This window comes from Nematolebias whitei, chromosome 13, assembly GCF_014905685.2.
Source record: "Nematolebias whitei isolate Nwh7 chromosome 13, NemWhi1, whole genome shotgun sequence".
NCBI lineage: Eukaryota > Metazoa > Chordata > Actinopteri > Cyprinodontiformes > Rivulidae > Nematolebias > Nematolebias whitei.
The window spans coordinates 17336822-17353087 of NC_056510.1; the positions used below are offsets into that span (position 1 = coordinate 17336822).

The 16266-nt window shown below is 37.8% G+C and overlaps 1 protein-coding gene across 1 annotated transcript; it reads left to right on the forward strand.

Moving 5' to 3' along the window:
- The first annotated feature begins 8070 nt into the window (after positions 1-8070).
- desma (desmin a) lies at positions 8071-14082 on the forward strand. The gene is made up of 10 exons (XM_037686911.1): positions 8071-8744; positions 10113-10173; positions 10325-10420; positions 11088-11249; positions 11338-11463; positions 11554-11664; positions 11840-11949; positions 12079-12125; positions 12770-12855; positions 13392-14082. The coding sequence occupies exons 1-10, from the start codon at positions 8164-8166 to the stop codon at positions 13431-13433; spliced, it is 1422 nt and encodes a 473-aa protein (XP_037542839.1). The 5' UTR covers positions 8071-8163; the 3' UTR covers positions 13434-14082.
- The last annotated feature ends 2184 nt before the right edge of the window (positions 14083-16266 follow it).

Below are 16266 nucleotides of genomic sequence, written 5' to 3' on the forward strand. Positions count from 1 at the left end.
CAAGCTTCACAAATACAGAGGAAGTGCATGTCTTGTTGCTGTCCTCTTGCGCCCTCATGTGTCAGAGAAGACCAACAGTTTGTCTCGTCCTGCTTTAGTGGTTCCCAAATTTTCTTATGAGCTCCACCTCAGAGGACACTAAGCTGTCCCACTATCACCATAATGGCACAAGCTTTGAAAAAACAAACAAACAAAAAAAAAACAGCATTGCAAGTTTAGAAGTCTGTTTGCATGTGACACATTAAACCTCACTAATCAGAAGAAGAAAGAACAAGGGAGACGGCAAGGAATAATTTAGCAGATAGCATCCATCCTGTTTTTCGTCAGTTTGAACCTCTGAGCTCAGAAAGGCATTACAGGGTTCCTCTGGCAACAAAGAACGTCTATAAGAAGTTGTTTATTCCGAGTGCAATAACCATTATTAACCACACCAAATGATAACATCTACCGGTGGTATGCAAAATGTTTTATTCTTTGCACAAATTGTTGTTATTTTGATTGTACGGATGTGTTTTATTTTATGTTTGGAGAGCTGAAGGAAAAATTCCACCTTGGTGGACAATAAAGTTTTATCTTATCTTATCTTAATCCTCCACCTCTAATCCTGGTTAACTAAGATATGATGGTTCCATTCTTTAGGTGCTGAGATCAACAAACTTTAATCTCCTCCTTTGCCACATAGCAACTGCATGCAAGTTTGAGATAACCTGAATCAAACTGCATCAGTGTTTGCACCTGCGGTTGCTCGCAGGTCCTGTAGAGACTTCACAGGTGATGCTTTCAGCACACCATCTGCTGCAGCCTGCACACTCATCTTTTTGTCTGTCTAGTTTTTAGGCTTACATCACATTCTAGCATATGATGGTTAATTAACTTGCTACTTAGATTGCAAATAGTTAATACCAACATGTTTTTAATTGCCAATAGAGTGCAATAGTTTGAGAACCAAGGCCTTACACCGAAGAGGCTACAGCTAAGTACAAGTGCACCTAGACTTGAAGCCCATGGTGCAAATTTAGCAAATACAAAAGATGCTTCAGCTCAATGAGAGTGTACACATCTACTGTTCTGACAAATGGGTGCTCATGTCAACCAGCAGTAATTGCATACAAAATAAATAAAAAAAAAAGTCAGGATGGGAATAAAAACAAAACGGGGATGCTTTAACATGGACTAAGTGGAGTTTTAGTTTTTAAGTTGAAATTCTTAAAATTGTGGCAGCTTACATAAATCTTCTGTCAACATAATGACATCCTACAAATCACAGTTTTGTTATTAAAATATCACTAACTATATGAATTTATTAAAGATAAACTCCATACATTCTCCCATTTTTTAACATCCATCCATCCATTCATCCAACCATCCATCCATCCATCCATCCATTGACACATACATACTTCATCACTAAAACACTGTATTATAATGTCTGCCCTCTAACCTTTAACTGGGAAGACTTTTCATTTCAATAAAAACATTGCTGAAGCTGATATATCACCTTTGATTTTTTTTACAGTACATTAGTAATGGCATAAATGGTTTGAGCAAGAGGCACAGTTTGAATGCAAAACACCAACACAATGTTCTATCAATACAAATTTAAAAAAGCTAAGAAATTTACATAGAATCATAATAATCCTCGCATTGCTATAAATAAATGTTTGTCACAGTTTTGCAGCAGTTTGGTCAGTACATTTTAATAGCATTATACTAGTACTTGTACTTGTATTTGCAAGCTCTTATTTGTGTTAAATAGCTTGTCCAAGCTGTACTGATGGATGTCTGGGTCCGTTTAGGTACTGATACAAAAAGAAAGCAACGTTCTGTCTATTGTAGTGAGACTTCTGAAACAAAACCCCTCTGCTGATCTCTATTTCAGGCACATTGCGGCGCTGCTGGTGTCTGATATCGTTCCTAAAATAGTGCTGGAATAAATCTGACAGGTTTTCCTAATCATAAACCATGTCTAAAAGGTTGTTCAGATTTGTGTGTGTGTGTGTGTGTGTGTGTGTTACACGCTTGCATGCAATCACAACTGTGGAAGGGCACAAACTGTCTCCTTTGATCTTTTCTCCTTTTAGTCCTGGGGTCACTCGTCTGCAGCCGCTCAACTCTTTGGCATGTGTGTATGCATGTTGGGCCTGTTGCTAAGCAACGTGACTTTTGCATTTGCTAACCCCACCTCACCTATAGGTGTAATCTAAACTGTTAATTTCTTTCATGCTATTTTTCACCTTCGTTGTAAAAGTTTACACCACCCACTGAAAGAAGGGCTTTGGTTTAGTCAACTTGAAGTAGCAAGAATTAAAAAATAAGTCCAAAATAATCCAAACAGTTTTGTTATTCCCATTGTTGAGGGGAAAAAATAATCTAAAACAGTTTATCATCTTGTTATTTGCCATACATGACTTCTGACAACACCAGGATCCTGCAGCCAGAGAATTTGCCACAGTTCATCTGAGGAGCTGTCACAATAACGTTCATGTCCACATGTGTTCCCAGACTGACTCAATTAGAGCTGGGAGGGAGGAATGGTTTGAGGGAGGGGGTGGTGGCATGGGGAGCCGTTGCCGAAGATAGTTCTGTTTGAGTCTGACTTTATGTTGGGGGTTTGTTGTCATGGACTACCTCATGGATCAGGTTTCAACCACACACACGCTCTTTTTGAGTAAAGATAAAAAGCCAACTTTTTCCTCATATTTTAACTTATCCAACTTTGAAATTTGTTATTATTCTTAAATACAAATTTACAATATTGGATCCGATTCAAACTACAGATTCACTGTGTGGATTCAAGATGAATATTGACATTCTGACGCTACGTGATAAATGCTTTCCCGGTAATTTTGAGACTTAAGATCTAATTTAAGAGTGCCTTTTCTGGGCGGTGCTTGAGGATGTTTTAGTTTAGAGTCTGGGGTTGTTAGGCAACTCATGGCTGGTTCACTTTCTGTCCTGATCAGATGGCGTATTCAATGGGAAACCACCAGGATGTTTGTTGAGCTCATATCAACTGTTAACATAGTTAAGTAACAACATTTGAGTATCAGATTCATTTTAATCTCTGGTGGTGACCCCACCCCTTCATGCACACACACTGACACAAAGATCATATTATAAAATAACAAAGAGAATTCATTCTAATGTGACAGTATGGATATTTTTTCATTTTAATTTTCAATAATCTTTATTATCCCCAAAGGGCAATTTCTTTCACAGTCAGTAGTCACACAAAACATTCATACGAGACAAGACATTTGTTGAGAAGCCTGATCGCTACAGGGATGAATGAGTTTTTCAGTCTGTTCGTTCTACATCTGGGCAGACACCTGCGTCCAGATGGAAGCAACCTGAACTCACCATGGATTGGATGATCAGGATCTGCCAGAATCTGCCTGGCTTTGTTCACTGACTTTACCTTATGTAGGTCAGTGAGTTTCTGTAGGGCTGTACTGTATTAAAGTAGAGTTTTTCCAGGGCCAATCTGTTTTAAATGTAAAATTAATTAATTTGTTTATTTGGAAATAATCCAAACAAAGTAGTGGTTTTTGAAAGATCGCAAAATATGGAGATGTGCTTTCAATATGTTCCATACTTAATTCTTCTTTTTTTTTTTTACAGTATTCAACGTTTTACATGCGGCTATGCTAATATTTACGAGATAGAATGTATAGCTTAAAATGATGCAAATGTCCTTTACATATATGAAACTTAAATTATTACATGTAAAGATGTCAGTTCAACCTTTTCAGGCCACAAATGCTAAATTCAATTTCCAAGCAAATGTATTCCATGTTTTGAGACACTTCCTTAGAGATGATGCTCTGGAGGTAAATTGAAATTGGAGATTTCTTCTGAACAGTGTGTAATAGCTGTAATTAATTTTCCCTTTATGACAATTAATATAATGTGCATCACTGGATGAGCTATAACATTTGACATAGCCGTCATATTTTATTCTCAGCCACAAAAATAAGCAATAGAGATTTTTTGACACTACAGCAGCTTACAACCTTAATATTTTTAAATAAAAGAAATGTCAAGAAATGAACACATTAAGGAAATTATGCCTTTAACATTATAATGGCACTTTCATAGCAACCAATTCAACAAACCTGTTTGAAAGTGAATATTGTTCAACAATGTTCAGTCAGGTCATCTGGATGGCTTCTGTCTTTCTTTTTTTGCTGAGACGTTTCATCCTTCTTCAATCTGAGAAGATACCAAACAAACTGATTCCCACAAACTGTATACTCAGTGGAAAAAAAAAAGTTTGCTGGTGATAAGATGGCCTCCATGGCCTGCCCTCTCCCCCGTCAACTCCTCTGAGACATGCCAAAGTGGTTCAAAACACCAAAGTTCATGCTCAATAATAATGCAGGTAGAAATCCAACAAGGTTTCATCTGGATGGTTTCTTTTTTTTTTTTTTTCTTCTGAGATGTTTCATTCTTCATTGTTAACTGTTAGCTGCTAACGGTTAGCACGGCTCACTAACTGGTCATTTTATCGACAAATTTGTTCTTTGTAACATACGAGAAAAGCTCAAAACAGAGGTGAGAGCTTAATGCTTTGTTGTGTAGTAAATGTTTTGTAGATTTTCAGCTTTGAAACTTTTTGAAAAATGTGAAATGCTTTGTTAATTTGCTCTTTGCCACTATAAAAAGTACTCGATGTTGATTGATTTGTGTTTTGAATGAGCTCAAATCTTTTGAATTTGATTCTATGAGCCCATCCATTTTTTTGTTTAAGCAGTTGACACATACTTTTTGCCATAAATCAGCGTGTGGGACTCTATCTTCAGTCTGGTGTCCTTACGGGACAGAGGCCAAACAGCCAAACGGGAACTCTAAAAATAGGGCTGACTCCACAAGCAGCTGACATGCAGGCTGCTTTGTGAAGCACAAATATGTGCATGACCACACACAATGACCCATCCACCATTTAAACCCATATATATACACACAGAGTCATTAACACCACGTTTCTTATTTAAAGCCAGTGGAAGTTAGTTTACGTGCCAATTTGAATTAAAATACTTACTCATTTCCCAGGACATTCTTGTAAAAGAGATTAATAATCGCAATAGATTTCTTCCTGGTAAAATAAAGGATTAAATAAATGAATGAATAATTCCAGCTGATTCTGCGGAGAGTGTTGTTACTGACAGGTGGCGCTCGAACTTTTGATCACCCATTGCCTTTGTGTGCTTTTTACTTCTGTCTGATACCAAAATATTCTATTGATAACTGGATGGATTTTAATGAAACCCTCATAAAGTAATTAATGAATGTAGATCTACAACTGATTAACTTTTGGAAACAATCTGCTCCAAGATGGACGTCACAGCTCATTGATCCTACCAAAAAAAAAAAAAAAAAAAAAATGACTATAACACAGTTGATTTTATAGAAATTGATCTAAAGTTTGGTTTGGTGCAAGCTGAGAGTCACCCACATCCCATACTTTGAGCATTAACAGATCACGCAAGATATATGTTCAAAACTTTAGCATGCAAGGCTGCAGACAATGTTCATTCCTTCAAAGAATGCTAATTTCGTTTAGACTCGTCAGTGTTTACGACACAAAAACACAAAGCTGTAGACGTGACCCTCGGCAGGAACAAGTAGCCTCATAAGTTTCAGCTACAGCTGTTTAATAGATTATCAGCTTACATGTTTGTACTAATATACTGCTGGTGACACAAACACTGCCTTCCTGAAGACTTTTATTTATTCATTTATATATTTATTTTCCGTTTAGTTACTTGTTGCTGACCAAAGGTCAAACACGAGCCACAGTTCACAAGAATGTCTCCAACTGTATTATTCATTATAAAAATATTATTCTCTTGTTATCCAGAACACGTAGTCCTCAGTGACATTTGCTAAAATATAATTAGTAATTTTCCATGCGGCACTGATAGCAGCTTTGTGAGCCTTTGCTATGCAGTGCTGTAAAGTCACAGAGGAAGTTGTGTGTGCTAAAATTTCTTCATGTATATACATTGTTTTTTTAAAATTATTACAACATGCTAAAACAATTTGAGTCATGCAACCTTACATGTAACTTACATTCAGTTTGGCAAAATACTCCAGCAATGCATTTGACCACACACACATAAAGGTCTACAGTAAAGGTCACACACACCTTTTGAGTGTGTGAGACTTCCATTAGAAACATTTATGGATCTCAAATGCTCCGTGTGTGTGACCTTCAGGGCAGCAGCTACATCAGTCAAACTGCTTTACTTCTTCTGCAACATACAGTAAACAACTTTAACAGAAGTCATCTGGTGTTACAGACTCAAGTAATATAGTTGATTTATTTACACAAATATATGTTACAGACAGTAAATAAAACTGAATTTAACTAAACATTAAGAAAAAGTGTTACTTTGCCAAGCAAATATTAGGAAATTGTCAAAGCTTTAGAATTTTTAATATGATATTATGTACATAAAGCTTTGAAAAGAGTCAGAAAATCTGTCATTGTGCAACTTTTTGTTTTTACTTTAAACTAGAAAAATGCAATAAACTTCTCACTAAATCAAGGTCAAGGTCAATGCTTCTTTATATGTCATTCGCATCGCATGTGGTACATGTGGTGGAAAGAAATTATGTACACAGGGTCCCAGTTACATCCAACAAAAGTATAAATTGTAAGCAAAATAGTAATAAGATCTAAGAAATGAACTAAGAATACGCTAAACGCTTAAACACTAAATCCACCCAGTTAAGTTGTATCCCTTTTGCTCAGTTTAGTTAACTGTAAAATGTAAAATGTTTTAGTCTGTCATGCAGTCTCAGTTTCTCCTAAGATACCTGAAAGAAGAAATAACTTGAAAAGATGTTGGTTAAAGAACGTCTTATCAGAACAGTCTGTTTTAAGCCTACGTTTATATGTAGAGGCTCTAGTTTTATAATAAACATGTATATGCTTTATATATTACGATAACGCTGTACCGTATTTTTTGGACTATAAGGCGCACTTAAAATCCTTAATTTTTCTCAAAAATCAACAGAGAGCCTTATAATCCGGTGCACCTTATGTATTAATTCTGATTGTGCTAAGTGACCTAGAAACAATTTTATGTAGATTTTACGTAGATTTTATGTCGCCAATTTTATATTTTACATGGCGCTAAAAAAATCTGTCAAAATGCTTTAGTTTTGCTTAATGCGCCTTATAATTCAGTGCGCCTTATAGTCCAAAAAATGCAGTATATAAATCATGTATATTTAGGTATTCATGTTGTTTTAAGGCATAAGACAGCTAAAACTTAACTTTTTTTTTTAAAGATTCAAATAAAATGTGGTACATTTTAGTCCCTCGCAGGTTAAATTAATTTAATAAAGAGTCTATGTATAGTTTGCAACACCTTCCTATGATAAACTCGTGGAATGACTCAGCCTTTTTCTCACTCCTGCAATCATCGAGACAGTTGTAGACATGGAACGTCTTCCCCAGCAGCTGAAACCCGAACCCGTCAACAGCTGAATTCAGGGTCGCAACAGGCGAGAGGCAGAGGGATGGGTTTAAAGATAAACGTTGAAAGGCATGTTTCACATGCTTGGAAACATTCCCTAAAACCAGAAGGAGTCAAATCGCTGTTTTTACCTTAAAGTAACTGCTTACACAAAGCATTATTTGTGAAATTTAAATCAAATTGTGTCAATAACAACAGGTTATTTGTTAATTGCACAATAAATCACAACAACAAACTGATGTAAAAATTAAAATGATTTATTAAGACAATAATCTGTTAATAATGCAGGACTAAAACAGAATATTAACACCCACATTTTACCCAAAATTCTTTATGACAGTTTTATGACGATCAGATAAATGTGAGGCATTAAAATATATATAATAGATGTGGAAATCTTCCAGTTTGATTGAAACTGCTGTCAAAAAGATCAATAACTGGAAGTGACTGCAGCATGATGGGGCGGTGGGGTGGTGTGTGTAGGAGCAGAGGGTGAATGGAGCCAGATGGGTGACACAGAGGAGGGGTTGGGGGCAGGAATGGGTGTGGATGGGCTACAAATAGTTGCTCTCAGTGCCTGGTGTCTCCATTAAAATTTCCCTCCGTGAAACAGTTGGGTCTCAGCCCCGACAGCAGTTCCTTCAAACCTCCAAGCCAACCGAGCGGTCAACCAGCCATGAGCAAGTCCTACTCCTCCTCGGCCCAGTCGGCCTCCTCATATCGCCGCACCTTTGGCACAGGTGTTGCTTCATCACCGATGTCAGCCCTGTTCTCCTCCATGGGAGGAGGCCGTGGCTCCTCTTCCAGCCAGATGTCTTCTAGAGTCTACGAGGTCAAGAGCACCGGTTTCCCCTCCTATTCTAGCTCCAGGGTGTCGGCTGGTGCTGCTGGAGCAGGGTTCGGCTCATCCACGGCACTGCGCACCTACACCGGCGAGAAGCTTGACTTTAACCTCGCCGATGCCATGAACCAAGACTTCCTCAACACAAGGACCAATGAGAAGGCCGAGCTTCAGCATCTCAACGACCGCTTCGCCAGCTACATTGAGAAAGTGCGCTTCCTGGAGCAGCAGAATGCGGCGCTGACCGTGGAGCTCGAGAAGCTGAGGGGCCGCGAGGGGCCTGGCCGTGTGGGGGAGCTATACGAAGAGGAGATGAGAGAACTGAGGAGGCAGATTGAGGCCCTCACCAACCAGCGTGCCAGAGTGGAGGTGGACAGAGACAACCTGGCCGATGATCTGCAGAAACTCAAGATCAGGTAAGATGAAAACACAGAGAAATAAAAATGTACATAATCTGTGGAAGGAGTAAATACATTTGGATCTGTAGCTTGTAACCCTTTTAAATATAACCCTTTTTATTTAATTTAATTCGTTTGAACAGTTTGGAAAAGCCTCAGAAAGGGGTTATTTTTTGTATGGGATCTAGTCATGTAATCCCAAAACTTTACCCTATGACCTCTTGATGAGTCACAACCCAGAAAGAAAACTACATCATGACACAAAGATGTTTTTGGAAGGCAACGTTTGCATATATGAAAAACAGACAAGTAGAACCAGCATTTTCCCCTTGTTTCTTTTCTTTTCTTTTTTTTTATAGGAAAATTCGAACACTTGGTAACTCATAAGGGATCTGAGGACAGATGTGTTACATTTACAGTCCACAGCTTCTTGTTCACAAGAGACATAAAATAAGATAAAAAGAGTGCAAGCAAGATGTTTGCAGACTGATAGGCGTGAGGTTTAGACAGACAAACAGATAAAGTTTAAGCCAGACAGGAAGCAGTCAGACAGTAAAAGGAGTTGACAGATGGAAAATCACATTTTTTGGCCTTGGAAAGTTGATCGAGGGAGTAGGATTAAAAAAATTAAAAAAAAATCTAAATGCCACTAAGATGTCCACAGCTGAGAGAAAACGGACAAGTGGTGTATATTTGTATCTGCAAGGTCAGTTCTGTAAATCTGGGATAATTCTATAAAGCCACCGTGTGCACTATCACTATCACTCACATTAACGTGTGTATTGAAAACCCACTGCAACACACTATCAGTTCCACTTCGCACAAACACACACACAAACTGCAACTCTTCACTCTGTTTATCAGCTCTCGTCGAGCAGCTGCTTGAAGCTGCTAGTGAACTGTGCCAGAGCACTTTCTGCACCCGCTGAGATCAAAATCCACACAAACCTCCTGTCTGCTCAGCCACAGTGCATTAAAATACACACAGGCTGTTTTATGGAACAAACTTGCTTTAATCCTTCAAAAATGACCAGTTGTACACATTTAACATCTGTGTTGCCTGCAAATGTGTCCGAAGAGGTGAATTTATATTCTGTTTGTTGAAAGTGCCTCAGTAAAATGCTAAATTTGGAAACAGCTACAGTCAAGGGAAGCCTCTGCTCCTTACTTAATTTTACCCCTCACACAGAGTGACAGCAGCTGCACCACACCTGCAGGGCTGATAGAGCAGCTGTGGAGCTGTGTGTAGTTAAGTGGAATTTCAACAGAATTCAGTTCGTCTCTGTTCAGTCCTCATTTTAAATGCACATGGAGCTTTAAAAGAGATATTAGTCTGAAACAGTATATTATGGTTCATTATATTCTTTTGTTCTGATTTTTCCACAGACTGCAGGACGAGATTCACCAGAAAGAAGAAGCCGAGAACAACCTATCTGTTTTCAGAGCTGTACGTATTAAAATTTCATAAAATTATAGTTTTTTTCAGTCAGTTTTCTTTGTTTGCATGTTACATATTTGTTATCATTGCAATTTTTGCTTCCAGTTTACTTTTAATTAACATCATATTTTTCACGGGGGGTTGCTGCTGTTGTTTCCAGGATGTTGACAATGCGACTCTGGCCAGGCTGGATCTGGAGAGACGCATTGAGAGCTTGCAGGAGGAGATTGCCTTCCTCAAGAAGATCCACGAAGAGGTCGGTATTTCTGTCAAAGAACATCCTACACTGTTATATTGACATGTTTATAAGTCTCTATGGTGTTTACTATGTTATTTATCAGATTTGTATAGGATGACACACAGCTCTGTAATATTAGATCAGTCCCTATAAACATGCAGCTGTTAAAGAGATCAAGTGTCTCAAAGTCAAACACTGTTCATTTTAAATTATAGTATTTATGTTTTAATCTATGCGCAGAAAACTGAGTAGGTTTTTACAAAGAGAAATCCATGTACGCACAGAAAAACATCACTTATGGACACTAATATCAAACATTTGTGACCCCCTGTCAGCACAGCTGAAGGTTCGTCACGTCTTCTTGTCTGTTTGTCTCAACTTCGACCTTTCAGAAATGCTGAACTGCTGATTGGTTGAAAAAGCATGGCAGCTGTTGTGCGATACAGGAAGAGTGTGTGTGGGTGTGTACACGAGTTAGAGCAGATGCAAAGCTATTTTAAACTTTTGAGTGAACCAGTCGACAGCTGAGTGCAACCAGTTGTGTCTAAAATGACAACTTTGGCATTTCCTTTAAGCACGTTAAACTTCTACAAATCTAGTCGTTCTTTCTAATTCCCCGATCTTTTATTTTGCCAAACTCCCGTTTGGTTGACATGAATCTCGTCTTCCTCCGGTTGCCTTGCAGGAGGTACGAGAGCTGCAGAACCAGATGCAGGAAACACAGATCCAGATCCAGATGGACATGTCCAAGCCCGACCTGACTGCTGCTCTGAGGGACATCCGCACGCAGTACGAAGCCATCGCTGCAAAAAACATTGCAGAAGCTGAAGAGTGGTACAAGTCTAAGGTAAAGTCAGAGCACACTTACTGTATATGTGAGCTCATGTCAGATTTATCCAGCTGGGTTAACCCCCCCTCACCTATTGTCTCCTCAGGTGTCTGATCTGAACCAAGCAGTGAACAAGAACAACGATGCTCTTCGCCAGGCCAAGCAGGAGAGCATCGAGTACAGACACCAAATCCAGTCCTACACCTGTGAGATCGACTCTCTGAAGGGCACGGTCAGTATATCGTGCACACTCCTTTCTCCTAATTCTGTTGTTCAGTTCTGAGCCAGTGGCACCGTTTCATCCTCATCTCTGTCCTTGCAGAACGAGTCTCTGATGCGCCAGATGAGAGAAATGGAGGAACGCATGGGCCATGATGCTGCTGGTCACCAGGATACCATTGCACGGCTGGAGGAAGACATTGCTAAGATGAAGGTAATAAGCTTTACAGTATACAACCCAAAAAAAGGCTGCAGATCACAGATTTAGAGTTTGTGACTTTAGAAATTAATACAAGTTTGATCAACTAATTTTATATAACCAGTATTTTTGGTTACTGTGTCATGTTCTTGGATAAATGCTTATTTTAAACAATACATTTGATCTCAAGGATGACATGGCTCGCCATCTGAGGGAGTACCAGGACCTACTCAATGTGAAGATGGCCCTCGACATTGAAATTGCCACCTACCGCAAGCTGCTGGAGGGAGAGGAGAGCAGGTTTGTGCTTGCATTGCTTATATGACTGAAGATATTTTAATTTTACATGAGTTTTTTGGGTTTTTTTTTTTTTGGCTTGATGTAAGATAAACTTTTAATGTTTTGTCTTGGGTTTGATTCTCCCTGCAGGATCACATTGCCTGTCCAGTCTGCCTACTCTTCCATTGGATTCAGAGGTACCAAGAATAGTACACTTTCTTATTTTGCACATAAATACCTGAGCAATTTGTTTCACGTTCCGGAAGAGTCAATCGGAGGGATCAAAAAGTCTAATTATAGCATGTGACTGTATATGGTTGATGCTATTTTAAGGGGAATTGCATGGAGGGCATGAGCAGTGACACATTTTGCCCACTGAGTGGGGATGTTTGATGAGTCAAAAGCATGGCCTCTTCATTTACAGAGGTCGGCTGTTTAAATGTGCAATAAATGTCTGTTTTATAGAAGCAAAAAACGTCCACAATAGATCATTGTTTCAACAGTAGAAACAAAATCTCTGGAATATGTGTTCAGTTTTTGTTAGAGTTATTTCATTTGATAGCTTTGCATTGTAACGTACAGAAAGCCAGCAAATGTTCAATATACAAATGATTGCCTTATAATTTAATAAACTGGGCAAGTTTTGTGACTATCTATTAGATGTTTAACCCTGTTCACTTTATAACGTCTGCACAATGAGCAACTTGAAAACTGGCTGTGTTAATTACAGGTCCGTTAGCTTCTTCAGATCAATATTGAACTGATATCAGTGTCTCCAAACTGAATTAACTCACTGTAACTGAGGAAAACCTTAACATGTGAGTTTATTGCATCCTTACAGAGACCAGTCCTGAGTCCCAGCGCCCATCAGAGGTTCACTCCAAGAAAACTGTTCTCATCAAGACCATTGAGACTCGTGATGGAGAGGTTTGAGCTCATTTACACACCAACAAATAAAAAAGAAAACATACAAAACTAGCAGACTTTAGCCCCATAGCCATCATAACACAAATACTGTGAAATAATCTATAAGGTTTGACAATGCTTTTGCAACAAAAATCATTTTCATATATTCTAGATGAAGTTTTCCATGAGCCAGGGTGCCCAGTGTGTAAGTCTGGTTCAAATGCCCCACCTAACTTCTTATTATCTGCTCACATTACAAGCCAACTAACATTACAGTTGTCTTCAAATATAATGTCACTTGATAATAATAATAATAAAATGACACCACAAATTGATTTGATATTAACTAATATATTGTCTGTTACATCTGATCACTTGTAGTTTGCAGAAAATGTGTACAAACACTTAAAAGAGCAATGTTGGACTGCTTCACTGGCCTGCATTGCACTTTACTCTGAGTCCTTTCTGCACAAATTATGACTATATTGTCACATTTTGCAAATAATAAGACTTGTTTTAGTTTTTCTTCACATTAATTAACATTCTTTTTGTTTCAGGTTGTCAGTGAGTCAACACAGCATCAGCAGGACATCATGTGAAGACCCAGCATGAAATAAATATACATATCATCCAGAACAAACATTTTAAAAGTTTCCACCACCATGAGAATATATAAGCTCAGCCAATGTTTAGTGACAGAAAACAGAATGTTATCTATATAGGTGAATACAGTTACGGAGTTAATACAGGCACAAAGCCGGGTTTAAATGGAGGTCATTCCAGGAGCTTAATCTATATTCTTGTCACTTTCTGTTCCACAATAAAGCATCAGACGTTGTAAGACTTTCATCTGTAATTCACTAGGCTTACTCTGCTGTAATGCTTGAATATGATGATGGAATTTGTCGGGATTCAAAACAAATAAATGTCCCTGAGAGACATTGGTCATAGGTCAAACAGTAAATTTAAGTGTGCATGTTCCAAACGTTGTTAAATGTACACGTAAATGACTGAAAATAATATTTATTAGGATGGGCTGTTTGTGCTGCTGTGGCTCCATGAAAGTTTAAAGTTGGATTATTAAAGAAAAATACCAGAAAAAAAGTGAAGCACAAAGGAACTCAGTCATGTTTGGAGTTTGAGCTGTTTAGCATGTGCTGGTTGTTTCACTGTATGTTTAAGGAAGAAACTGGTGAGCTGTTTTGTTTAATAAAATAAAATAAAATAAAATAAAATATAAAACCTTAACTAAAACATTTGTTACCAGTATTTTACTTGAAATTATTGTTTTTCCCAGAATTTGGAACTTAAAATCCTTAATGTTTGAATTTTGTATTTTCTGCTGTATGAAACTAAAATAAACTAGAGAAATTGCATTTCCCGCAAAAATGCTGTGTGAATGAATTATTGCAGAAGAACTTGCTGAAAAACAGCTGAAAAACATGCTGAAATGTAGCTGAAATGGGAGAACAATCCTAAATTACCAGAAGAAAGCAGAAGGAACACATATTGCTGAATTAGCTTAAATAAGTAGAACTTAATACAAAAAAATAAGAAATTAGGTGAAATATCTAAAAAGTAGCTGAAAAGGCAGAAAAAAGCCTAAACTACCAGAAGGAAGCTGAAAGAACTGAAATGAGCTAAAAATGTGGAATTAGCTGAAAAGCTAAAATTAGCACAAAAAAGCTAAATTGTAGCATAAATAACTGAAGAAATAGGCTGAAAGGAGCATAAGAAGCATAAAGAAATTAATTACGCTGAATGTAGCAGAATTTACTACAAAAAAATCTAGCAGAAATTAGTTAAAAATGCTAAAAGGGTAGCTGAAAGGGTTAAATTAGCAAAAAAAAATCAGAAAGAACACGTTTGCCCAATTAGGCTTAAAGAAGCAGAAAAGAACAAAAGAAGTGGAAATTATCTGAAAAAAGTAGAAATTTGCTTAAAACAGCTGAAAAGTAGCTAAAAAAATACAGAAAGAAGCTTGAATTACAAGAAGGAAGGGGAGCGAACATATTTTGTTGAATTAGGCTGAATATAGTTTAAAGAGTTCAAATAATGTGAAATTAGCTGAAAAAGTTCAAATTAACATAAAATGGCTAAATGGTAGCTGAAAAGGCAGAAAAATAATAAACTTGTAGAAATAAGCTTAGAAGAAGCACACACATATTGCAGATTGCAGGAAAAACCTGAAAGGAGCACAAACAGCTGAATAAACAGCTGAAATTAGCTGAAAGTAGTTAAATAAAAGGTGTAAATTTGCACAAGGCAGCTGAAAAAAGGTGAACCAGAACAAAATGTGAAAGGAGCAGTAAAAGGTTGTAAATAGATCTAAAGATATGAAGGATGTAAAATGAGCTCAATTCATTTTCTATGAGATTGAAAGTGGCAGAAAAGGCTAACTCTTTCAAAAAGCTAAAGTTGCACCAATATCAAAAGTCATAGCAAAGAGCTGAACGAGCTGAACCTTTTGATATATCATTTGTTGAAATAGCACAAAAATTGTGGAACGAGAAAGAAGCCGAAAAATGTACAGAAGGAAAATGGATCTCAATTGTGTGAATGCTTCATAAACATTCACACAACTATCTTTCTCGTTCAAATGTAACACTCTTCTGCCAACATTTCTTTCTATCCACCCAGGAAAGAGAAGCTGAAACAGTCAGGACCGTGGCTGATCCACTGCAGAGAAAAGAGAACAATGGCTTGTTAATGAGCTGTCTCTGATCACGCTTTAGTTTCGGCAGAAAGCAGATTCAAAGAGCAACACAACTCGCAGTCTGTCCATTTGTCTCTGAAGCCACGGGAGTGAAAATGTCAGCAAAGATGATAAAAAAGGAGCACGAAGAGGAGAGGACATAAAAGAACCAGAGACAATAAATGAGCATTCGGCAGGCAGAAGACAGAGAGGGGGAAAACAAGAGCAATGGAAGGGACACATTTAATGAAAAGGGCAGGAAGATGCCAGAAGAAGATTTAGACTGAGAAAATTACACAGAATATAATAAAGGAGCACACAAATAATAGAGTGCATGGCTGTTCTAATTAGTGGAGCTGTGTTGCTCAGAACTTTCTGTTCTTACCAGTTTCTTTGCAGCTTCTGTCAAAAGGCAGCAGTTTCCCAGTCATTAGGCAGGAGGTCAACAGCAAAGGGCACGTTCATCTGTTCTGCTTCCTTCAAATGAAGTCAGCTCACTTCTGTGATCTCTTCTTACGCTGCGCTCCTTGCATGCAACCCTGGAAGACTTTTATATCAAAACCTCTGATGGTTTAACCAGATTTGTAAATGCACTGTACTTATATAGCACCTTTCTATTTTATCAAGACACTCAAAGCTCTTTACACTACAATCTGTGCCCTCATTTACCCATTCATACAGCACTCTACTAGATCTATGCGAAGAATAATCAGAGCTTTATCACATTCATACACTGA

Bases quoted from the DNA above. Each gene is read 5' to 3' on its own strand.
- desma (XM_037686911.1), top strand. From the start codon at position 8,164: ATGAGCAAGTCCTACTCCTCCTCGGCCCAGTCGGCCTCCTCATATCGC. The intron at 11,665-11,839 runs GTAATAAGCTTT...TTTGATCTCAAG, and splicing joins AAGACATTGCTAAGATGAAG to GATGACATGGCTCGCCATCT. The intron at 12,126-12,769 runs GTACCAAGAATA...GCATCCTTACAG, and splicing joins CTCTTCCATTGGATTCAGAG to AGACCAGTCCTGAGTCCCAG.